At 52.8% G+C, this 22,303-nt stretch overlaps 6 protein-coding genes across 6 annotated transcripts; 3 read left to right on the top strand and 3 right to left on the bottom strand.

The window, feature by feature from the left end:
- Positions 1 to 528: 528 nt before the first annotated feature.
- On the bottom strand, positions 529 to 2,468 carry INS49_012629 (uncharacterized protein; the record flags this gene model as incomplete). The annotated part of the gene is made up of 2 exons (XM_043173332.1): positions 529 to 1,881; positions 1,944 to 2,468. 2 exons carry the CDS (start codon positions 2,466 to 2,468, stop codon positions 529 to 531), a joined length of 1,878 nt encoding a protein of 625 aa, XP_043022629.1.
- A 1,036-nt stretch (positions 2,469 to 3,504) lies between these two features.
- Positions 3,505 to 4,073, top strand: INS49_012628 (uncharacterized protein; the record flags this gene model as incomplete). Its single annotated transcript, XM_043173331.1, has 2 exons — positions 3,505 to 3,660; positions 3,759 to 4,073. The coding sequence occupies 2 exons, from the start codon at positions 3,505 to 3,507 to the stop codon at positions 4,071 to 4,073; spliced, it is 471 nt and encodes a 156-aa protein (XP_043022628.1).
- A 688-nt stretch (positions 4,074 to 4,761) lies between these two features.
- INS49_012627 (uncharacterized protein) lies at positions 4,762 to 6,327 on the bottom strand (the record flags this gene model as incomplete). The annotated part of the gene is made up of 1 exon (XM_043173330.1): positions 4,762 to 6,327. The coding sequence occupies one exon, from the start codon at positions 6,325 to 6,327 to the stop codon at positions 4,762 to 4,764; it is 1,566 nt and encodes a 521-aa protein (XP_043022627.1).
- A 1,833-nt stretch (positions 6,328 to 8,160) lies between these two features.
- Positions 8,161 to 8,389, bottom strand: INS49_012626 (uncharacterized protein; the record flags this gene model as incomplete). Its single annotated transcript, XM_043173329.1, has 2 exons — positions 8,161 to 8,232; positions 8,270 to 8,389. The coding sequence occupies 2 exons, from the start codon at positions 8,387 to 8,389 to the stop codon at positions 8,161 to 8,163; spliced, it is 192 nt and encodes a 63-aa protein (XP_043022626.1).
- Positions 8,390 to 14,429: 6,040 nt separating this feature from the next.
- On the top strand, positions 14,430 to 16,269 carry INS49_012625 (uncharacterized protein; the record flags this gene model as incomplete). The annotated part of the gene is made up of 3 exons (XM_043173328.1): positions 14,430 to 14,708; positions 14,877 to 15,005; positions 15,088 to 16,269. 3 exons carry the CDS (start codon positions 14,430 to 14,432, stop codon positions 16,267 to 16,269), a joined length of 1,590 nt encoding a protein of 529 aa, XP_043022625.1.
- A 3,830-nt stretch (positions 16,270 to 20,099) lies between these two features.
- Positions 20,100 to 21,186, top strand: INS49_012624 (uncharacterized protein; the record flags this gene model as incomplete). The annotated part of the gene is made up of 2 exons (XM_043173327.1): positions 20,100 to 20,204; positions 20,266 to 21,186. The coding sequence occupies 2 exons, from the start codon at positions 20,100 to 20,102 to the stop codon at positions 21,184 to 21,186; spliced, it is 1,026 nt and encodes a 341-aa protein (XP_043022624.1).
- Positions 21,187 to 22,303: the final 1,117 nt, after the last annotated feature.

The raw sequence follows: 22,303 nt of genomic DNA, 5'->3' as shown, positions 1-22,303 counted from the left end.
TGGATACGCCCCGCGAAGCCAAGATAGGTAGGTAACGGTTGACCCACCGTCTGCACTGGTTATTTGGAATTGGGACACATAGTGATAACGTCGGTTTGTCAGGATTTAGGTGGGGAAACTTTCCGGATCAAGCTTTTATTCCTCTTGCTCAAGCCTCAACGTCCAGCGAATGAGGGCTGTCCAATCTTTCCTATTTGGGCATGTGCGTTGCCACACCACCTGCGGACAACCATCTCGTTGAATCTGTTTAACGTCATTCCCTTTTGAGGCTGTCTTGACCGGTGTCTTCACGGTTCGTAGTTTGTCGAACGGAGCAGGTGCGTTCGAATACAAAGCGCTGCTTATTGAGACACTGCGCAAGCTCGGCACTCGAGTGAAGATCGCACAGGCAGCTTTTGGCGATCTTAGTTGTGCAACATGACATGCACGCAGCATCTAGCAGAGGCAAAGAGGTAGTCGGGATTCGTGGGGGCACTCTGTGCATCCCCGGTTCAATAGTAGGGCTCTGCGAGTTGTGCGTCACCTCGCCTATTCATACCCACAGGCCCACAGGGCCGCGGCGAGCCCAAACATGCGTGTCTTGCCCTCACACGCAAAGGTCACGGTCCAGGCCAGCCACGTCCTTAGCACGATCAGAGCCGTGTCAACAAGCAGGAGATTTCCGAAGGCCAGTCTGTCGGCCACGAGTATTTTGAAAACCAGACTGCTGTACCGCTTGCGCATGTCCGCATCCTCTTGCTGTAGCATAAAGGCGTCCATAGACGAGATCCGGAAATCGCGGATATCCACCGCAGTAGTTGGCGAGGCTTGTTGCAGGGGTTGGCTAGATGTCAGTGGTCGCACAATTGCGTCCGGTCGTCGACGCATATACCTAATGGCCTCGTAATAGACAAAATCCATGGGGTTCCTCGCCTCCAGCACTGGTGCAGGCTTCTTGAATAGTATCTTTGGGAGGAGGTCTGGGCGTGAGACCCAGATTGTGCAGCTTTCGCGCAGTTCGGAGAAGAGCGCCTCAAGGTCGTGCGCGTAGAACACAAATCTTGTGTAGAAAACTGGCGTCAAGACTTTGAACTCCATTTCGTCAACATCTGCGTCATGTTTGTCTTTGGCGGCAGGCGACAACATCAGCTCCCTGCCAGAGTCGGCCAGTCCGCATGGGACATACTTCAGAGCGATGGGAGCCTGACACTGCTCAACAAGGCTCCGTAGGTATTTCCTGAACATAAGTTCTAGTTTCCGTTCGGCGGAGTCCGCATTGCGTCCCATGCTTTCCTTCAGGGGCTCAGGTCTATACCACACGTGGAGCTTCCTCTTGAACCAGAGACTCGCGGCTTCCTTCACGATCCTGGGAAAGGTGACAAATCCCACCCACCACCACGACAGCAGGAAGTGCCATTTCTGTGCGATGGTCATGTTCGAGGGATCGATCGGCTGGCCAGTTGAGACAAGCCGTGCAACGATCTTGCCGTGTCCCTTGGACGACTTCAAAGTTATGGTGGTATCGAGCCATTCTCGGCCTTCCGCCACGGACTTCAGCGGGTCAAATGCCTGGAGGCTGTAGGAGCCTTTTCGTGAGTTGAAAGGCGACACGTGGAAGTCCTTCGGCCACTCCTGCTTGAACACCGCAGGTGTGCTCGATCCGTTGGCATCTGCACGAGCAGCGCCTTGCGAGTCTTCGATTCGACCGCCATGTTCCGCTTCTGTTGGCGTCAGAAAGTACATGCGCCGCTCGTCAAAGGTGTTGTTGACCTCGACAACCAATGCAGCCAGTGACATATCGTCCGAGTAAAGATACCAGAAGGATGCTGGGTTGAAATGATATCCCAGGAATCTGGCTGCCGTAACTAGGTACGCATGAGGATAAGCCGCCGGGTCGGCCCTCTGATGGATCATGTCAGTCGGAATCCGGCTAGGTGGTCTGGTTCATCATCGGGAGCACCTACTTGCGATCTCAAGTAGACATCCAACTTGCCTCGCAAGCCTAGTTGCCTGTCACCCCGGTGCAGATAATCTGCGGGATCAACATGAAACCAGCCTCTCCTGAGTCTGGAAAACCATGGCTGCTCTGAGGAAGACAGTGAGACTATTCCTCCACAGACCCCTTCCCAGCCAACGGGAATGCCAACGACGAGATAAGAGTAGTCAAAGGAATGCTTCTTTGGGAAAAATCTCGAGTGAGTCGTTTTACTGGGGAACAGCAGGACTCTCCCATGGCCCGTCCATTTCGCAGTACTGCTCGTAGCAAGTAGGCACCGGGCCACTTGGAAGATGACGAGCGTGCTCAATGCATACTGTATGGCAGTCCAACACCAACTAAGGACCAAAGCCTGGGAGTGATCCGGCAACCACTTGAGTGCAACGAAGAGCGTGAACAGTAGCTGTTTGGTACGTCGTGAGTTGAAGCCGAGGCCGCGGATCAGGGTGCCGGCGGTGGCACACGACAGCCACCCACCAATACCGCGACTCATGTCCAGGCGAGAGGAAGGTCGCGAGACGGGGAAGACACCAGTAGATTGATCAACGCATCGAGCTCGATCGCAGAATCAGGAGTGCACAGAAAGCGAGACTTGGGCTGGAAAAAGCTTGCCTGCGGGAAGTCCGTGATAGTCTCGGAAGTGTGGTAGTCTCAGCGATGAATTACACGCTGACTTTCGTCAACAAACCGGCAGCTCCGAGCTGCTGAGACTCGGCCGATGTCTGCTTGCAGGGCCCCTGCCTCACAATGACCATACTAGGTACGTACCTATGGTACCTAGAACGGTCTTGCCGGTCACCATTGCGGTCGATGTCTTTACTAGGCGGGCTAATCGTGAGCGGCCTCATAAATACTAGGCAGCTAGCTAGGCCGCATGCCATGCGATCACTTAGGATAGGGGAAATTATCTCACATTCCACGGCAATGCCTCGTACGGAGAACTTCCAGGCGCTCACAGCTGGGCAAAATAATCCGAAGGTGCCTAAGTAGATGCACACAGCCGCGCCGGGCTGAAGACCCACTCACCGCTTATATGCTAACATCCGGAGGCGGGCCGCAGGGCCATTTGCCGTTAGTGACCAAGCACTGCGCCCCCGGCATCCGCCCCCTGTCCTCTGGAGCAGTTGGTTGCTGGCCTAAAAGGGCTGAGAGGCCAACACTGTCCCTTCCCAGTCGCCGGCTGACTGCTACGCCGGAAATGACCACCGATTCGACCGTCATCCGTCACTTTCCACTTGCCAAATATTTAACTTCACCCCTTCACTTTACCACAAATGAGCCGCACTACCCATAGTAACCTCACAACGTCGTTAACACTCATCCTCTTTCCACCCCGCGAGACCCATCAACATCAGCAAACCCTCCTCGAGCCCACTCCTGACCCTCTCGGCAAATACTTTGTGCCCGACCACGCCCAATCGCCTGTCTGATATCATAACCCCGCCAAACCCGACCAGGCAGCGTCGAGAACACGCGACAGTTCACCTCAGTCAATCAACGACTACAACAACAACATCACAACCGTCAAGATGTCTGACTGGGACCAAGTCACCAAGATCGGCAAGTCCGTCCGCGGCGGCGCCGGCGAGCGCGAGACCGTCGTCAAGGGGAAGAGCGCTCTTAACGCCGCCATGCGCAGCGGTGCCGTCATCGGGAGCGAGAAGAAGTACGCCATCGGCAACGCAGTAAGTTACTCCTCAGGCCCTCATCCCCATCGTCATAAGCCCCCAACGAAGAAGAACAACATGAGGATCTCTAACATGCGTTCTCCCCCAACCAACAGGGCAAGTCAGGCGGCGAGGGCCAGCGCCTGACAAAGGTGGACCGCAGCGACGACATCGTCAAGCCCAAGACGGTGGGGCCCAAGGTGGCCGAGGCCATCAAGGCGGCGCGCAACGCCCAGACCCCGACCATGACGCAGAAGGAGCTCGCCACAAAGTGCAACACGACGCCCACCGTCGTCGCCGACTTCGAGCGCGGCACCGCCACCCCGGACCAGAAGGTCCTCGGTAACCTCGAGCGCGTGCTCAACGTCAAGCTGCGCGGCAACGACATCGGCCAGCCCAAGTTCCCCAAGAAGGACGCCGCCAAGAAATAAACCGGCTGCTGACGGGTGCCTACTGCATGCGGGGGATAGAGAAGAAAACATAAAAACCTCAACCAAAAACAAAGGGCAGCGCTGAATAACAAGGTTTTCAAGCAATGGGAGATGAAGAGTGCCACTGTTCAGGGTCGGTTTCTGGGCCGTCTGGCCGGTCGGCCAAAGATTGCCACGTCTTCCTGTTGATGGGCAAAAATGGGAGTTGGTCGGTTGCCTCTCATTTGGGGGCCGGCCAGAGGGGCGTTGGGTCATCGACCGAGGACAAGGTCGCGCCCCGTCCTTGCAAAGTGATGATTGAAGGCCTCCCCAATTTCTTATCCAAGAGTGACACATTTAGAGTCGTCCATAGAGTCTGGGAATAGAATTTGATTGACATCAATTCCGTGTCTTCTTCGAGTATTTGCAGTGGCTCTCCTTCCTTGCCAATTTCCAACGAGCGACCATGTTTATATATCCAACAGCAAACTCCCTGCAATGATAGCAAATCCTCATAACAATGCTGACTTCGACCAACAAACACGGCCGACTCCTGATGCTTCCGTGAAGTAAGAACCACGCAAACGCCCACCATGACAGGCCAAAGCAATGCCTAGCAAATGCAATCCCTTCTCTGACAAGGGACAACAGTCACTTTAGCATACGGGCCAGTACTCCAGACCCAACCGCACCATGGCGGATACCATTCTCAACCAGACAACATCTTAACCCTCTCCACCACCTCCCCAGAGCTCGGCGTCCGTCCCATCTGCACCACGACGTTCTCCTTGCCGGCGATGACAACAATCTTCAGCCACTCAGGCGCCACCTCGCTCGCAAGGAGCCGGATGCAAGCCGCGCCTTCCTCCTTCGAGATGGGCAGCCTCAGCGAGTCCTTCAGCTTCTGCAGCAGCGTCACCATCCTAAAGGACACCCGCCCGCCCATGCCTGAGCCGCCCGATGCCTTGGCAAGCATGGCAACCACGGCTGCGACGTCGTCGGCTCGCTGCAGTGCGGCGCGGCGCTCGAGCTCGGCAGCGGAGGGCCCCGTAGCCGCGAGCTGAGCGAGTTGAGATTCCTTGAGGCGGAGCCGGTCGATGAGAGACAGCTGCGGGGCGGCAGACGTGCCCTCGCCCTCAGTGGACTGCAGAACGGCAGGCGTCTTGCTAGCCTCCTTCTCCTCCTTCCTAGCCGCGATGCCGGCCTTCAGCTCCTGCATGTTGCGCTGTCCCTTGGCCAGTATGGAGGAAGCTTTGGTCAGGGCCTCGCAGCTCGTGACAGGGCTTTTGGGTAGGCCCAGGACAAATTTGTTCATGTCAGCCTCCGCCGAGTCTCTGAGCTTCGTCCAGACCGTCCGCAGGTTGTTCTCAAACACGCGCACCAGGCTCCCCTCGTCCAGCGGCCGCCCGTGATGTCCGTCCCGTAGCTCGATGCAGATCTTCTTATTTCCGTAGTCGACCAGGTAGAAAGGCGACCTGACAGTGCTAGACTCGACGTCCATGATGCCGACGCACCGGCGAATATCCGCCAGGGAAATGCGCCTCTTGCCCCACGCCAGGCTGACAGGCTGGCTGATCTGGCGGAGGTCGACGGGCGTGTCGGTGCCGTTGTGCGCGTAGTGCACCACGATGGTCTTGAGGAAGGCCGTGTAGAGGGAGACGATGTCGAGGAGCTCCTGTGGGAGGGCTTGCTCAGGCTCGGGCGTGGTGGCGGCGGACTCATCGTCGCTCTTCTCCTCTTCCGTGTCTGGGACAACGGACGTCGCGGGCGTGCTAGCCTGGGTGATCAAGGGCGAGGACAGCCGAGGGACGGTTGCGGATGGTGAAGCCTGGATGCGCAGGCGCTTGAAGAGGTTGCCGGCCTCCTTGGTGCGAGGGGACTCGATCTCGGGCGACAAGGCGCGCTTCTTGTTGTTGCGGCGCGGGGTCGATGGGATCTGCTCTTGTATGCTCGGTCGAGGGACGGGCTCTGGTGCTTGGTGACGGGCTTTCTTTGCCGATTTGTTGGTGATGTTCAGGATCTGGCGCTGAGCGCGCGATGTCGCGGTTTCCTCAGGCTCGGGAGAACGGGCTGCCTTCCTCTTGCGCGTGGAAGGGGTGGCCGGCATGCTCTGGCTGATCTCGACGGTCTGGACGATCTTCTTGTCGCTGACCTCTTTCCCGATGGGTGCTGCATGCTTGGACACGCGGGTGAAGGTGCCAATGGTGGCTATTTCCGCGGGCGCGGCTGCCTTGCGAGGGCGAACTCGAGGTCTTCCGGAAGTTGCTCCTGGCATTTTGATTACGGGTTGTTGTAGTTTCCACACACAAGAGGATGGAAAAGGCAAGTGCAGATGAGAGTTGTGATGATAGTGAGGTGAAGTAATGTGGTGATGAACCCGTCAATGGGAAGCCGCAAACAATTCGAACAGGCAGCTGGTGAAGGTGCAAAGTCAACAACCAAGAGTTACAGCAGCAGCAATCCATTGGAGCTCGCCTAGGTATTTTGAGGCGGCTAGTTGCTCTGCAGGTGGGCCCGACGCGTCCGAAGCTCGCATCAGACGCGACACCACCGCGTTTGGGTAAATTGAAAATAAACTCAGTCTCAGACTACTATTTTCGCGCTCCGCCGCGCCAACTCTCCTAATCGTCCTCTGAGCTGGGATAGCATTCAGTGGGCACTGCCTGCACACCCGCCTCGGCCCGTCAGCGATCACAGGCCGCAACAGGGTCTACGGAGTAAACCAACACAACCAAAACCTTGTCATGATCCATGGTCAATGGAGATCCGCAATGGACTCAATACTCGGAACACCTTCACACAATACGATGATCTGGAGTCTGTGGGAAGGAGGATTCCATTGTCTCTCAGGGCTACCATCTCCAACGTTTCGCCCGCAGCCGAGAGGTGTACTTGGATGGCACCCTACTGCGTGGCAGGAGTCTAATTCTTGGTAGACATTTACATGTGTCTGCCCACGTCCCTTCCGCCGACGCATGTGCCTGCCTACACTACTGTATGGAGACTCTTAAAAGCCGGGTCATGTCGTAGCACCCGACACATCATCCACGCTCGCACGACGTTCGGTCCAACGCCGGATGCTCGGTATCTACGTAGACCTCGGGAGAAGGAAGAGACACGAGCCCGCCACAGGGAGAGCCCATCCCTGATAATTCCGCACCTCGGGCGGTTGCGCCGCGCAGTGAGCTACTCTCGGCCGGAGGGCGAGGCCGGGCCTGGTCCTGCTGCAAAGTCATACGTGCGTACGACACCAGATTCCCTGACCTACCCACGCAGGCACACAACCGGGTTTCCGCAACCCGGCATCTCCCCACCACTCGGCTGTGCACGCTGCTGCTGGGGCCACTGAGTACCGCAGCATCCGTGTCACCGACCTCACGACCAGGGAAGGGACACGAGGGGACAAGGCAAACACTCGTCTTGCCAGCAAAGAACTTCCGTGGATCATGCATCACATCCGTGGGGAAAGCAGGCCACTCCGGCCCCACGGGGCTCCACATAGGACCCGGTGTAATGGTTCTGGAACATCTTTTCCATTTTCGTATCAACGGGGACCCGACCGTCCCGTCATAAGCTCAACGCCTCGTCGTTCGGCTTCTGCTGTCTATGGTCTATGATGACAGGCACTCCTCGAGAGCCTACCGCCAATGCCGCCACGGTCTGCCCTCACATTGTGCAAGTGATGTTTTGGCTGCTCCGTGAAGAGGAACAGGAAACCCGTGGCAAGACCCTCCTCCCCTTTTCTCTCTCTCTGGACCGTGACCGTATCCCTGATCGTCAACCCTCCTTTGAAGGAAAATCCGCGAATGAATGCCCCGCTCCTTTTTGTCTTCTCATAATAAAAGTACAGTCCGTCGAATTCGCCAATCCCTTTTCCGCCCATGCCGCATTACGCCGAAAACCCCTCGGGGAGGAAAATGAAGAAGACCAAATGAAGTAAACCCTGGCATGAATGCTGCTGCTGCTGCTCCTCGTCTTCGTGCCGCGCGATGAAATGAACCGAGAACTCCCATCCGAATGAATTAAAAAAAACTTTGTGCAAGTAAGGGGTGAAAGTCCCACGGTGAAACTCCTTGTCTATTGCCCATGGAGAGCAGACGGCAGCCCATTAGCGGCGGGAGCTAGGCTTCTCGTGGCGGAAGCTGACGGGGCTCGGCGGCGGAGGGGCGGGGACGTCCCACTCGCGCGGCGAGTAGTCGTAGCTAGGGGTGGGCGACGACTGGAGGGTCCTTGGAGGAGAGGGTCTTGGTGAGGCTGGCGAAGTCTTGGGAGGTAATGAGCTGGAGCCGCTCGCGCGAGGGCGAGACGGCAAGCGGCGAGGCGATGTGGTTGGGCATCTTGACTCTGGCTTTGTTGTTTTCACGGGTCTGGATCTGACGTTGAGATGGTGTGGTGGGGTTGGGTTTCTTTGAGGGAAGAAGTCAGCCTCAGCTTTTATATATGTATCACACAAGGGGCGATGGGTGAGTCGCTACTTACAGTCGATGGTGAGTGAGTGAGTGATTGATTGATGGTATGTGTTTGGCGTGTGTGTGGTGTGGGTGACTGCAGGTTGGTTCTGATGTCTGACAGGATGCGACCGTTTGTCTTTGTCTTGAAGACCTGATCTTGACGTGGCCAGGAAGGTTTGGAAGAAAACCGGAATCTGGGGAAGCGGGAGGACGGTGAGGGAAGGGACGGGGTGAGGATTAAATAAATACGGCAGCCACTGACTGCAAGGTGTGTAGGTGCGCCTTTGGTGTTATGGTGCCGGAAGTGAACGACCAGGTAGCGTCTGCGTACCCGCAGCAGCACGTTGTCACTGCTTTCGGCTACCCAACAACTCGTTGGTGCTTAGGTGTGGGGGATGGTACGGTGTTGGTCCGCGGCGACCCCAGTCGGTACCTCAGGTACCTCGCCTTGCACCAAGTGGTCGAGTGGTACCACCACGTCGGGCCTTCACCACCCTCCCCCCCTCGCTTTACTACGATAGGAGCAGGTTCTATTCAAGGATTCACCAGAAACAGCAGCGGAGGAAGACAAGGGACAGGTGGCAGGCTGCGCTGTCGAAGTGTGGGGGGAGGTCTCACACACGTACCGTCTTTTTCCTGTGTGCAGTTCTGTCTGTCTGCCTCAGGAGGTGACGGGTTGGCGCCGTTGGTCCAGTCCATGTCCAGTCCATGTCCAGTCCATGTCCAGTCCATGCATGGAATGCTGTCGAGAGAGCCTGGAACCCGCGAGCATGAGACTGTTCCACAATAACATCGCACAGAACTACCGAGTGGAAGGTGTATCGCCGCTTTGGGTGGAGAACAGTCAACTAGCGACTTTTGTGTCCTCGACCCCCCAAAAATGGTGGACACGACAGGGTCGGGAGACTGACTTGCTGCCAGGTGGTGAGACTGGCATCCCTCGGTGCCCGGTGAAGCAATCGACGACCTCTTGCTACATACGTACCACCCAGGTGGACTAAAAGTACATGCCACCCCCCAGCCCACACATCTGGTCCTTGAGAAGTGGTTCAGGAGGCAAGGGGAGTCGTAAGGATACCAAGCCTAGGTGTGAAATCCTGCGCGCGCCCGGGCTTGCTCGGAGATTCTCTGGTTTGTGCCGCCCTCAGCTTTGGAATTCCAGGCCTCGGGTCACGGCAAGGGTGCCTGAGACCTGGGGAACTGTTTCGGTGTGGTCCAGGGCCAGGACAGAAAATCCGTTGGGCATATCATTGCTACTGTGCTGTATTATGCACGGTACAGCAGTGCTGTTCACAGACCGATGTGATGATGGGCAGTTGGTATGACCGACCTGGGCGAGGGAGTGAAGGAGCGATTTGGGTGCGAAGGGGGAGGAAAGGAGCGTGGCCCACGGATCGGGTCTCTGAGCCTCCTTTCTCGCCCTCCCCCCACCCTGCCTATCCTGATGTTCTGTTTCTATCTTTTGCACATTGCATCTTGCCCCCCTTCCTTTCCGAATGCAAATGTGACTTCATATGTACTTGTATTTCTCTGCCCCCAAATTCAGCCCTGCACTCACCTCAGGTATATTTGTTTTGTTCCTTTTTGTTCCGATGCGTCGACTCGGTGTAGGGAACATGTCTGTCTGTAACCTGCCGCGTAAAACGTGTATTGGACTCCAGTTGCCTCCGGGGAATGGGCCGGATCTTCCACGCGGCACTGGCAGCACCTTGCAGTCTGGGACGAACCTTGGGGCAGAAAAAAATGCCCACGATGCCTGCCCATGGCAACACCAGGCCGGCATTCCGATCGACCGCCCTGTTTATTATTATTGGCGTGTGCAGAGGGGGGGTGTGTGTGTGTGTCTGTCTTCCCTTTAAAATTACACCTTCCAGCCCTGTGATGAGCCAATGCACTCGAGCACAAAATTCGCCCGTCCCCCCTTACACCACAGCCGTGATAGTTGATGTTCGTGAGCATTGGCAGGTCTGGGCGCAACTCTGATTTCCGTTTCTGGGGCTTGCAGGGCGCCCGGGGTACAAGAGTGGCCAGGAGCCGCTGCTGTAACCCCCGGAATTCCCTTCCCTGACAAGCCTGCGAGAGATGCGAGGGAAAATGTGGAGGTTGCAGGGTCCCGCCGGCCTGCAGGTGAGACTTGTGGGGGGCGGTTTGTGTGGGGACTGGGGGAATTTTCCTCGCGCTGCAGTGCCCTACTGCCGCCGTATGCAGGTGTGCTCTGGGGTGTGTTCTGGGGTGCCCTCTGGGGGGACATGTTCCACTCCTTCCAGACCACACCCCTGTGGCTTCTCCCGCATTGTTTCCCACCCTTACACCCCTACATATCGGATCCAAGCCGTCGACGGTGTGATTGATGCCTTGACCTCAGCGTGGGACGGGCAGCTGGGGGCTGGCCGGCTGGGGCCCGTCGGATATTCCTCATGCCTCTTTCAATCTTTCTTTTCCCGTGCTCACGAATGAGAGTTGCAGCTTCAGGGGGCAGCCACTTGGGATCTCACCCGGTATATTGGCCCGGTGCGACCTCAGACTTCTGTCGGTGAGCGACCAACTTTGCCAACTTTCAGTCTCTCGGGGCTTCTCTTTGTCGTCCTCCTCTCGGTCCATTTCGGTCCAATCGCCCGCTGAGGGTGCATGGTTACTGGCCTGTGGCATGGTCTTGGTCTCCCCCAAAGAGGCCCGTCTGAGTTGGCTTGATGAACTGGCCATGCCTGCCATGTTGGAGCTTCATCGTCCCACTCAATGCCTCCCGTCCTTGGGCCTCCTTCCCTCAGCCTGTCCAGCGTATCATCCCACTTCCAACGCCGCGTGGACTGTGCCTCCGCCAGTCCCGGGCAGGCAGGGCAGTCTATTTGGGGCCCGTCTCTGCCGCGCACCTCTCACCTCTGGAGGAAGGATCTCTGAAATCCGGGGAAGGGCTGCTGCGCCCACGAGCTTAATCCAGCACGCCGATCTCCAACATCTCATCTCAGCCTGCAGCCTGAACTGAACTGAGCTGAGCGGATGAGCTGAGCTGAGCTTCACCCGCCGTTGCATTCCCCCTCCCTGCCAGCCTGCCAGGCCTGCCTCCTTTTCCGAGCGTGGGGGTTTGAGCTCTGCCCACAGCGCCACCTCCTGGGGGCCACCGAGACATGCAATCTCACCACCCCCATTCCTGCTGGACCCCGGCTGGCATGACCAGCACTTCCCTCTCCGGCCTGGCATCTTGAGTATACAAACAACACATCTCAGAATCGGGGGCTTCGCCTCTGTGACAGGCATGATGGGCAGCTCAGGGAACAGCGGCCCAGTGGTCCAGGCCCTACAGACCGCTGCAGAGATGTCTTCGACCTCAAATGTCTGAGATCGTCTGTGAGTCGGTGGCAAACATCATCATTTCTCAGCGGTCAGCTTGGACCTGGCAAGCCCAAGAGCCCGATGCGCCAGCACGGCGTCCGATTTACACCGCGCCTTTCCGTTTCCTCCTTGTCTTTATTTGCCTGGGCCGCCAAATGTGACGTTATACAAGTCGGAAACAAGGACCCCAAGTGTCAACATGTTGGCTGCCGGTTGCTTCTCAGTACCCCCCCCCCCGAAAAAGACAGGACAAGGGCCTCACTTGGGGCTTCATCACTCTTCCACCAAGTTCGTGGGTGTGGGTTGCTATTTTGAGAACATGTTGCGCGGGCTATTTGATATGGGAAAATGTGTGAAAGCCTACCATGCCTTGGTCCAGTCTACCATCTTTACACGCACTGTCATAACGTTCTCAGTATCTCCCGTGGACTGTCAGGGCTGCATGTGCTCGTCATACTCACACAGACACAAGTCGAAAGCAGGATATGGTCATCGTTGCAGCGGACCTCCGCAAGGCTTCGATCGCCACGATGACTTGAAAACCGTGCCCAGTTGTTCATCAGAGAGGGTCGGCGTCCTTCACTTGCTTGTCTCCTTGATATTTCACTATTTCCGGTCAAAGCATGCCTATGCCCGCGCTGTCCAGCTGATAGGGCAAAAAGGTATTGCGTGCGCCAGGCTCACTTGATCGGTTGCGGGCAGACCTATCATACGGAGCGAGCCACCATCGCTTGTTGGCAACATTGCTTGCCTGACCGTCAAGTATCAGACTTGTTTCCTTCATGGGGGTGCGAAGCTCATCGGTGCCCGTGACCCAACTGCCGTCAGCCGGTGCTCAAAGAGGCTGAAGGCGATGCAAAACATGACTACACAGAAAAGGGAGTAATCCCCGGTCGTGTACTTCCACACTCAGTTCGTGACTTCTTGTTGATCTGCAACCGAGCATGGAGATCACAAGCCGCTCATGCCTGGTCGGTGATCCATCAGCATTGCAAAGATGTATCCAAAACAGAGAGCGAAAGATCGCCACATGAGCTAGATGGTCGCAGACATCGCGAGCGGGCATGAGACCCTTCCTGCTTCTTGACTCACGATGGATCTAGGCTTTGAGAGACCCACAGTCAGTTTTAAAAACCCTGCAGGGTGTCAGATCTCGGGGTCTTCAAGTCCAGAAACATGTTGGGATACATAGGTTCCCTCACGGCCGACCCAATTCGGTGCTCGTTGCCTTGTCACTTTGATTACTGCTGTGGCCGTCTTGAAAAGATGGAACAAGTCCACGTAAGACGGCCTACATCTGATTTATAATCGGCGTTGCCACCTCGTCGATTAGAACTCGGCTGCTTAAGACGCCATGCACGTGTAACACAAGCTTCTTGGTCGGTGAGCTCCCGTCTTGGTCATCGGTCGTCCGGCACCTGGGCGCCAAGGCCAGACCTTCGGGACGGGGCGCTGCGCGACGGCTTCTTGCGAGCAAACGACAGACGCCGCCAGTGCATCCGGCCTGTCGATCAGGTGCACGCCACAACAGAGCTGGCACACCTTTCAGCCCGTGCCGTCGGTCTCGATCGTGTTCCTGCATATAATCGATGAGACTTGTACATGCGCAACTTGAAGCAGGAGCTGGTAGGTATCATGCCTACTCCATCGATATCAGTGTGGCCGGGTACCTCCGTGGCTTCACTATCTCCTCACATTGCCTACTTCCCAATGCCCCGGCAAAAATTGTTTGCTCTGGTCACACCTGATTCTACCAAACCATTCTTGGTGTCGTTTAACAGGCAAGCCCTATCAAGGTGCAGAGATCTGGCTCTGCTTACCATTCTACCGTCGCTCTCCTAATGAAGTGGGCCTGTCCGGCATTCATCTGAGACGCGTGCAAGGCGCCGTCAGATAGCCACGTTCTAGCGCGGCGTCCAGCTGCCGGAATCAAAGCCATGTGGTTCACTATTGACTTACAATCGGACGACGCAACGTCGCTCTCGACGGAATCGCCGATGGGCAAGCACCCGCGTTGTCTTCCCACCCATTCTGGCCGTCTCGGGGCCCTTCCTAATCTGCTCGTCTGGCTGCCCGTCCCCAGTCTCTGGAGATAAGCAAGTTAAGCTTCGCGTCCGCACGATATTACGTGACATTTACCTCCCAATTTGGTCTTTAGGCCCGGGCCCGTCCGGCGATACCCCGGCAAACCCCCTCTCTCCCGGCCCAGGAGTCTGGGTGTTCGTCCTCTTGCGCGGTATGGCGATGCCACCTCTTGCGCGGAGGGAGGCAAGTAGACATGGGAGGTGGGGGTTATCGGCGCATTTTGATACGATGCTGGGCAATTTGACTTCACTCGCTTCTGTATAGGTTGGAGCGCGAGAGTCAGATCTATGCCTCCCTCCACCATAGTTCCGAGTCTTTTGTTTGTAGAGACTCGCTCGTTCTTTCTCTCCTCCCATTCCGACCTACGGATAGCTAGTCCTCTTGCCCTCGTACTTCACGGCTTTTTTGCGTGACTGTGTAGCTGGGGAGCTTACCCCAAGGTCGCACACTGCCAGAGGCACCATCTACTCCTTCAGTCTTGCACGAATCCTTTCTTTCTGTCCACAACCAAATGGGTACCCCCACGGACAAGATGCAAGACGAAGAGAAATATCCAGTCGAGCCCAAATTGGTCGCCGGATCCAGCGATAAATCCTCGGCCAGCGTGGAAGATGAGGTACCCCCATATATGCGGGATACCAGCAAGAAGGGCGTTCTGGCAAAGCTGCGCGGGTGGGAGGAGGCCTTGGACCGGGAGATCGGCGTCGAGACCCATGGCATATCGCGACGGCGACCCGAGGACAGGGACCCTGCGTATGGGTCGTGGAGCAACCAGGCCGTGATGTTCCTGGTGAGTACTCCCATGCGAAGCCACTGCCGTTCTGTGCAAAATCAGTAGCAATATACAATTCTTTGTGAGATAGCCGGGTACTACGAGATGTATAAGGCACATACGTCCACCCACACTCATTACCTTCTCAATATCCCAACCATGAAATATCTACTAAGTAAATCTTAGATGTGGATGTCCGCAACAATGAACCTCAGCTGTTTCGCGACTGGGTTTCTTGGGTGGGAGCTGGGCTTAGACTTATCCAGAACTATCACCATTACAATATTCAGCACCCTGCTTGGGAGCGCAGTCACTGTAAGTCAGAAACATCCTATAGGGCTCTCAGAGGGAGACCTGCGGAAAAAGCACAGTTTGACTGATAGCAAACGTAACATAGGGCTGGTGTGCAACAATGGGGCCCGGTACTGGGCTTCGACAGGTGTCTATCTCGAGGTATTCAATAGGTTGGTGGCCGAGCAAGCTGATCGCGGCGCTCAACGTCGTCGAGCAGATCGGATGGTCCTCGGTCGGCTGCATCACAGGCGGGCAAGCCCTGGCGGCCGTGTCAGACGGGCGGCTAGGCTCAGAGCTGGGCGTCGTCATCGCGGCCGTCTGCGCCTTCGTCGTCTCCTTCGTGGGTCTCAAGGCCGTCTTCACCTACGAGAAGTTCGCCGGCCTCGTGCTCGCCGTGGCCTTCCTCATCATGTACGGCTACGCGGGCGCGTCGGCGGACCTCGCGACGCCCGCCCTCGCGGGGCCGACGCTGTCCGGGACGGCTCTGACGCTATTCGCCGTGCTATACGGTTCCTCGGCGTCGTGGTGCTCCATAGTCAGCGACTACTACGTCGAATATCCCGTCGACACGAGCAAGTGGAAGGTCTTCCTCCTCACCACGCTGGGCAACAGCATCCCGACCTGCCTCGGCATGATCCTCGGCTGCATCTGCGGCTCGGCCCTGAACAACAAGGCCGACTGGCTGGAGAGTTATGACTCGGGCATCGGCTACCTCATCCAGACCATGGTCCGCCCGGTCGGCTTCGCCAAGTTCCTCCTCGTCATCCTCGCCTTCTCTGGCATCGCCATGACGGCCATCGCCATGTACTCGGCCGGCCTGTCGGTGCAGCAGTTCGCGCGGCCGCTGGGCGTCGTGCCCCGCTTCATCTGGACGTCCATCATGTTCGTCGCCATCATCCTCCTGGCGCTGGTCGGTCGAGACCAGCTGCTCACCTTCCTGCAGAATTTCCTCTCCCTCCTGGGGTACTGGAACACGAGCTTCTTCGTCATGCTGGCCGCGGAGCACTACTTGTACCGCGGCGGGCTACGCTGCGGCTTCCAGGGCTACGACCTCGACGCCTGGAACAACCCGCGGCTCCTGCCTTTCGGCTGGGCCGGCGGCCTCGCATTCGCTGCGGGCATCGCGGGTGCTGTTGTTGGAATGAGCGAGACTTTCTATGTGGGCGTGCTGGCGGCCAGGATCGGGGATAACAGTGGGGATATTGGAAACCAGCTTTCGTTCCTGTTCACGCTTGCTGTATATGTGCCTGCGCGTTGGGCCGAGAGAAAGTTCACTGGGAGATAGATCATGTCTACATGAATAAGGGAAAGACTTTGCAAGGCATGCCGCGGATCAAAGGCTGATTCAGAAAATTATTATATGCAGTTCAAAGTAAATCATTGGATAGAAACCAGACGCTTGGCTGTAATATCTTGTAATCTCAACCACATACCAAAGCGCCAAGTAGCAGGTAGAGTATGCTGCGTATCAGGAACAGGGAAACACAGGTAAGTTGTGGGGGGTAAATGAGAAAGAAAGAAAATCCATTGAAGCGCTTGTAGTTTCTCGTGAAGGACGAAAGTTTCTCAACTGATGTACGTCGTTATCACTGGTGTGATATGAACTGCGTAAGTGGTAATGCTCACTCAACGTTTGAAGGCTCGTTCGAGCTGAAAATGTCTCCTTGCTTAATTGTGTTAGCATACCGACAACTTCATAGTCTATTTTACGGCCGTGGATATCCACGCGAGACTCAAGAAGATCAACACGTGTATAAAGATTTCTCAACTCTGCAAAGCCTTGGACAATGCGAACAAGGCACTTGAAGATGCAGCCTGTGATGCCCACCGTTTGGTGAGCTGGACGTTCTCGTCCTTTGCTTTGAGATCTTGAAATCACACTCGGATTTGGCAGGTCTTGTATCAGAGTATTTCTGCAGGATTGATGAACCCAGCCACAAGCCCTCCCAACGAGGACAATGGCGTGTGGTACCAAGTTCAAGATACACGGTATTGTTAATGATACGTGCTGGACGATACGTAAGTCAAGCGGCCCACATTCGGTCCACCCCCTGATTCGGCCCACGTTTCCCACCAAAAACACCAATATTTAAAGCCATCTAACTCAACCAGTTAATTATATACAAATTTCAAATAAAAATTACATAGAGTTTATATATATTAAACCTTATTTTCAAATTTCTGATTTTACGAGTATTTTACGTATTACTATATAAAAGGTATAAGTTTATAAAGCCCTTATACTTTAAATTCTCATATTTAATTAAAAATAAGAAATATAACTTTAAAATTAATTGTTTAAATAAATCTTAATATTTAAAATATAAATAAAAACACATTATAAGTTATATATATTATTTTTATATATAAATAATTATTTTAAAAAAGGTTATAAAATATATAATATATAATATTATATTATATAAAGTAATAAAATTTAAGATATTAACATTTTTATAATCTTTTTATATATGTTAACGCTATCTTATAAGGGTATAAATTTATAAAGTTTATTAAATTTAAAAAAAAAATATAGTTTTCCTTATATAAACTTTTATTAAAGTATAGAAATTTAAGGTAATATAGCTATACTTATTTTAAATATTTATAATATATTTAAAATGAATATAAAAATATACCTTAAATATAAGTAATTTATTTAATCATTTAAAAAGACTTTTAAAGTATTAAGAAATATTAAATAATGTTATGGGCTAGCCTTGGGTTATCTGCCGTAAGGTGTTTAAATGGGGTTTATATTTAAAGTATAAAGGAAAAGGTTCATTCCCTGTTTGCATTCGCGCTAAAGCCTATTCTTATAGGGCCAAAGCCCACTAACTAATTACAATGGGTAAAGCCCAAACCGTAATATATCCTTCTTCTTTAAATCCCTATGGCAGGCCTTAAAAGGTAGCTATATAATAAAAAATAAAAAACACTATAATTTAATTATGAATTAAATATCGCTCTTTACCTAGCTATTTAATTATACCTTAGCGCCTCTTAATTATGCTAAAGGCTTAGCCCATTATTTATAATTAATACGCCTTAGTCCTTATAATTTAATATATTAATTAAAGCAAGCTAATAAAAGATAATTATTTAAGCATAAGCTAGTAGCTAAATTAATAGCATTTTTATAATCTTTTAATGTAAGCCTTTTATATAAACTCCCTTACTTAAAACCTTAAAACCCGTGGATTTATTATATAATTCATAATTAATTAGCGCTTAATTATAAGCAATTTGCTTTATTAGCGGGAATTTCCTAGATTTTAAGTATTTTTATAGTGCTAAATTAGCTAATATATAGCTAATTTGCTTTAAGCTTAGGTTGGCGCTAAGCTAATATTACTTTTAAGCCCTACCCTATAAAAAATTTTATGCCCCCTTAAATAAACTCCTTTCCTTTGCTAATCTTAATTAATAAAAGCTATATTCTTATTTTTTTGCAACGATTAGGGTAATTATGCTTATAATGGCTAAGTTAGCTATATATAAAATACTTAACTTTGCTTATTAAGATTGCTATAATATTAATATCCATTGCTTTACTATTTTAAAGTTAAGTATTATCCTTTCCCGCTATAGCGTTAAAAACGTTCTTATATTACCGTAAGGCAAAGCAAAAGGCCTTAAATATATTTAGCCATTCCTTGCAATTAAGCTAAGCTCTTATTATAAAGGTTAAGCTGTTAGCCATTAGTAGTATTTTATATTTATTTAGCTAACTTTAAGTCTTTATTATATAAGCTAATTAATTAAATTAAGTAAGAAATTTTACCATTTCCTCTTTATAATGCTATTATAACGTAACTAAGCTAAGCTTAATATGCCTTTGTTTAAAAGAGTCCCTAAGCGCAAAGCAAACCTTTTCTAAGAAGCTTTCCGGCTGCCCCTTAAATATCTTTATAAAATTAATATAGGGTAAAAATTAATTACAGAAAGTTTTTAGCTAATTAAATATATAAAAGAATTAAGCCCCTTTAGCATTAATTGCCTCCCTATTTATTGCAAACTTAACCCTTATTTCTACCAGCTAAGTTATTAAGTATTCCTAAGATAAGAGTTTCTTTAAATAGAGAAGGGCTTAATAAATTACCGTTATTCTTTTTAAGTTTCGCTATATTAGGTTTTATATAGTTGCATTATAGGTCTATAATATAAGAAGACTTTAAATATATATTATGAGCTAGCTTTAGGTTGTTTACTATAAGGTATTTAAATAGGGTTTATATTTAAAGTGCAAAGGAAAAGGTTTACTCCCCATCTATACCCGCGTTAAAGCCTATTCTTATAGGGCCAAAGCCCATTAACTAATTACAATGGGCAAAGCTCAAACCGTAATAAATAATAAGGTATAATCCTTAATAGCTAGGTTTATATAGATATATATTATTCTTATAATTATGTATTTAGTATATAGATTTTTTTCTATATACATTATATAAAACTGTAGCCTTAAATAAATCCTTATTAATACATGTATTTAATTAGTGGAGATGTAGGCTTCTAAAAAGTGAGTGTTTTGGTGGGAAACGTGGGCCGAATCAGGGGGTGGGCCGAATGTGCACCTTTTGACTTATTTATGTAGCCTATGACGATTCAACTTGCGAGAGTTCCTAGGAGGCCCGGTCACTCGTGAGGAACATATCATCAAGCTATGTGAACATTGAATTAAGGAAGAGCTGGCACTAGACACTAAGAAGGAGACAACATTGAGAGCGGTCGTTGGCACGATCTTGTGTGCGAGCGACCAAACGTGCGTCGAGTCGACACGAAGGCAACACAATTACAACCAATTACCGAGAGTTCGGAGGCGCTAAATTCCAGTATTTTACTATACCTAGGTACTGTACTATGCAGGCAAAGCCCCGGAGCTATCTATCCGTGTGCGCACTTGGCGATCGGCGGTCGGCCAACCCCACAGTCGAACGAGCGGAGCTCATTAGGTCGTAAGTTGTGCCGAGGCACGTCTCGACGGACGAACACCGGGGCCGGGTATCGCACCCCTTGTTAGAAAAGGCAACTACCTGCCCTTTGTCAGGCCTTCCGGAAATACGCTTCATGTTCACTTACCTCTCCTAAGACTTGTAATAGAGTAAACTGCCCAAAATGTCAACAGAACAGCCAATTATCCTCTATCACTACCCCTTCTCGCCATATGCGAGGCGGATAGCGTGGTACCTTCAACTGCGCGGCATCCCGTACAAGCAATGCGTGAGATCACCCTCATCCCAGCCAACGTACCTGAACATGCACGGCTAAAGTATGAGAATAGACGCAACCTCCAATTATGCCGCGACCGGATGTGGCCAAACTGGGAATCAAGTACCGCCGCATCCCGTTAATGTCCATCGGCCGTGATGTATACCTAGACACACGGCTCATCCTGCAGAAGCTCGAGTCATTCCCCGCCAGCGCCCCGAGGCTCGGCGCCGCGGAGAACACGGAGCAGCGCGCCACCGAGCGCCTCCTGGAGGTGTTGAGCGTCGACGGCGGCGTCTTCGCCTGGGCGGCGTCCCTGCTCCCGCGCGAGCTGCCCATCTTCAAGGACCCCAACTTCCTGAAGGACCGGGCTGATTTCATGAGCGGGAGGAACATGCTCGCTCCGAGATCGCCAACGGCGAAGCCCGAGGCCCTAAACGACATCCGTACCGTTTTTGAGCTCTTGGAGACGACGCTGCTCGCCGACGGGAGGGACTGGGTTCTGAAGACTGAGGGGCCGAGTCTGGCGGATATCGAGGCCGTCTGGCCACTTCACTGGCTGAACGGGCTGCCGGGAGCCATGCCGTCCGACTACATCTCAAAGACGCAGTTTCCCAAGGTATTTGCGTGGATCGAGCGATTTGACAAGACTGTCAATGCAGCGAAACAGAAGCTGGGCAAGGTACCTTCAGTGTCCGGTGAGGATGCGGCGCGTGCTATTGTGCAATCCTCGTATTTCGAAGGCGCCGTCAGGGAGGTTGAGCAGGGTGAGCCGCTCGTAAAAGCCCTCGGGCTGAAGAGGGGCGACAATGTTGTGGTATTCCCACTTGATTCTGGATCAACACATAAGGACTCGGGGGTTCTCTGGAGCCTCGATGGCAAAGAGATTATTTTCGAGACGAAGACTGACCTCCAAGGGTCCCCAGCGATTCGGGTCCATGCACCTCGACACGGCTTCCGCATCGTTCGCGAGGATCAGGCTTCTCACCTCTGAGATAGTGAATGGTATCAACTTGGTTTAGATTATGGATGTAGTGGCTATTCGTGTGATGAGTGTCCTATCGAATCTGTGTTGTGACCTGGTGAAAAAAAGATTCGGAACCGCGTCGCATGCCCCAGGACCTTGTTTAGGACGAGGCTGTATGTGCGTGCGAATTAGCAGTAAAAGTGTGAGAACGATTCTGCCAAGGATTTATTAGATATTCACAAAATATGGGCATCTAACATTGCCTATCGTGGACCAAACCAACTCAGTCGTTATCTGACCTTATTAGGTGCTTGAAGTGTATCTAGAAGGCGAGCCGAGACAAGGCCTTAGGGCCGACCGGCAATCCCGACCTAGGCGAGACGGGACCTAGGGAGTTGAAGCCATGCAAAGCGGAAAGGCATGCGGAGCCGCATGTGGCGATGACGTCTTCTAGCTGCTGGCTTGGAAGATCTGATCTGTCTCGCCTATCACCGCGCGCGCGTGGTCTTCCAGGAATGCGCCAGCAGTTATCCCCGAAAGGCGTCTGTCTGCAACACCGAGTGCTTTGTCTTCGTGGACTCAGAGACTCGGCTCTCGTGGACTGATAGGACAGACGCTGATGGGCCAAGTCAAGATCTCAACTTTGTGTCGCCAAGGAAGCGTCCCCTGCGCCGGGTTGTGCAGGCAGGAATAGAGTTTGACGCACACCAGCTGGCAGTCTGGCAGTTCGTACAACCCCGCCCGGGTTCGAGGGACTGCCATGCCGCCAGGCCGCGTGGTGTCGCGACTTGCTATGCGCAATGGCCCTCCAACAGAAGCGGGCAGGGAGGGCAGAGGAGCTGTTCAGCGAATGCCGCCCGAGCTTTCCCACCAGCAGATCCTAGGCGTCGCGTAGTCTTCTACATAACAAGTCTGTGGTGTGGACGTGCTGCAAGCTCCGGCATCCTGTCCGTCGTACTCCAACTTGATTGGGCCGGCGTGCAGGCGACAAAGGTGAATTCCATGCAAAGGGATGTCTGTCTTGCGTCATAGGTCGGGATGATGTGAGGGTGGTCGCTTGTCAATATACAGTGTCCAATCACAGTGTGCGACGCCAGCAAGGTAGCGGAGGCGCGAAGTCCAACGCATTGGCAAGGAAGACACG

This window comes from Diaporthe citri, assembly GCF_014595645.1.
Source record: "Diaporthe citri strain NFHF-8-4 chromosome Unknown scaffold_6, whole genome shotgun sequence".
Lineage (NCBI taxonomy): Eukaryota > Fungi > Ascomycota > Sordariomycetes > Diaporthales > Diaporthaceae > Diaporthe > Diaporthe citri.
This window is presented reverse-complemented; position numbering and strand designations above follow the sequence as displayed.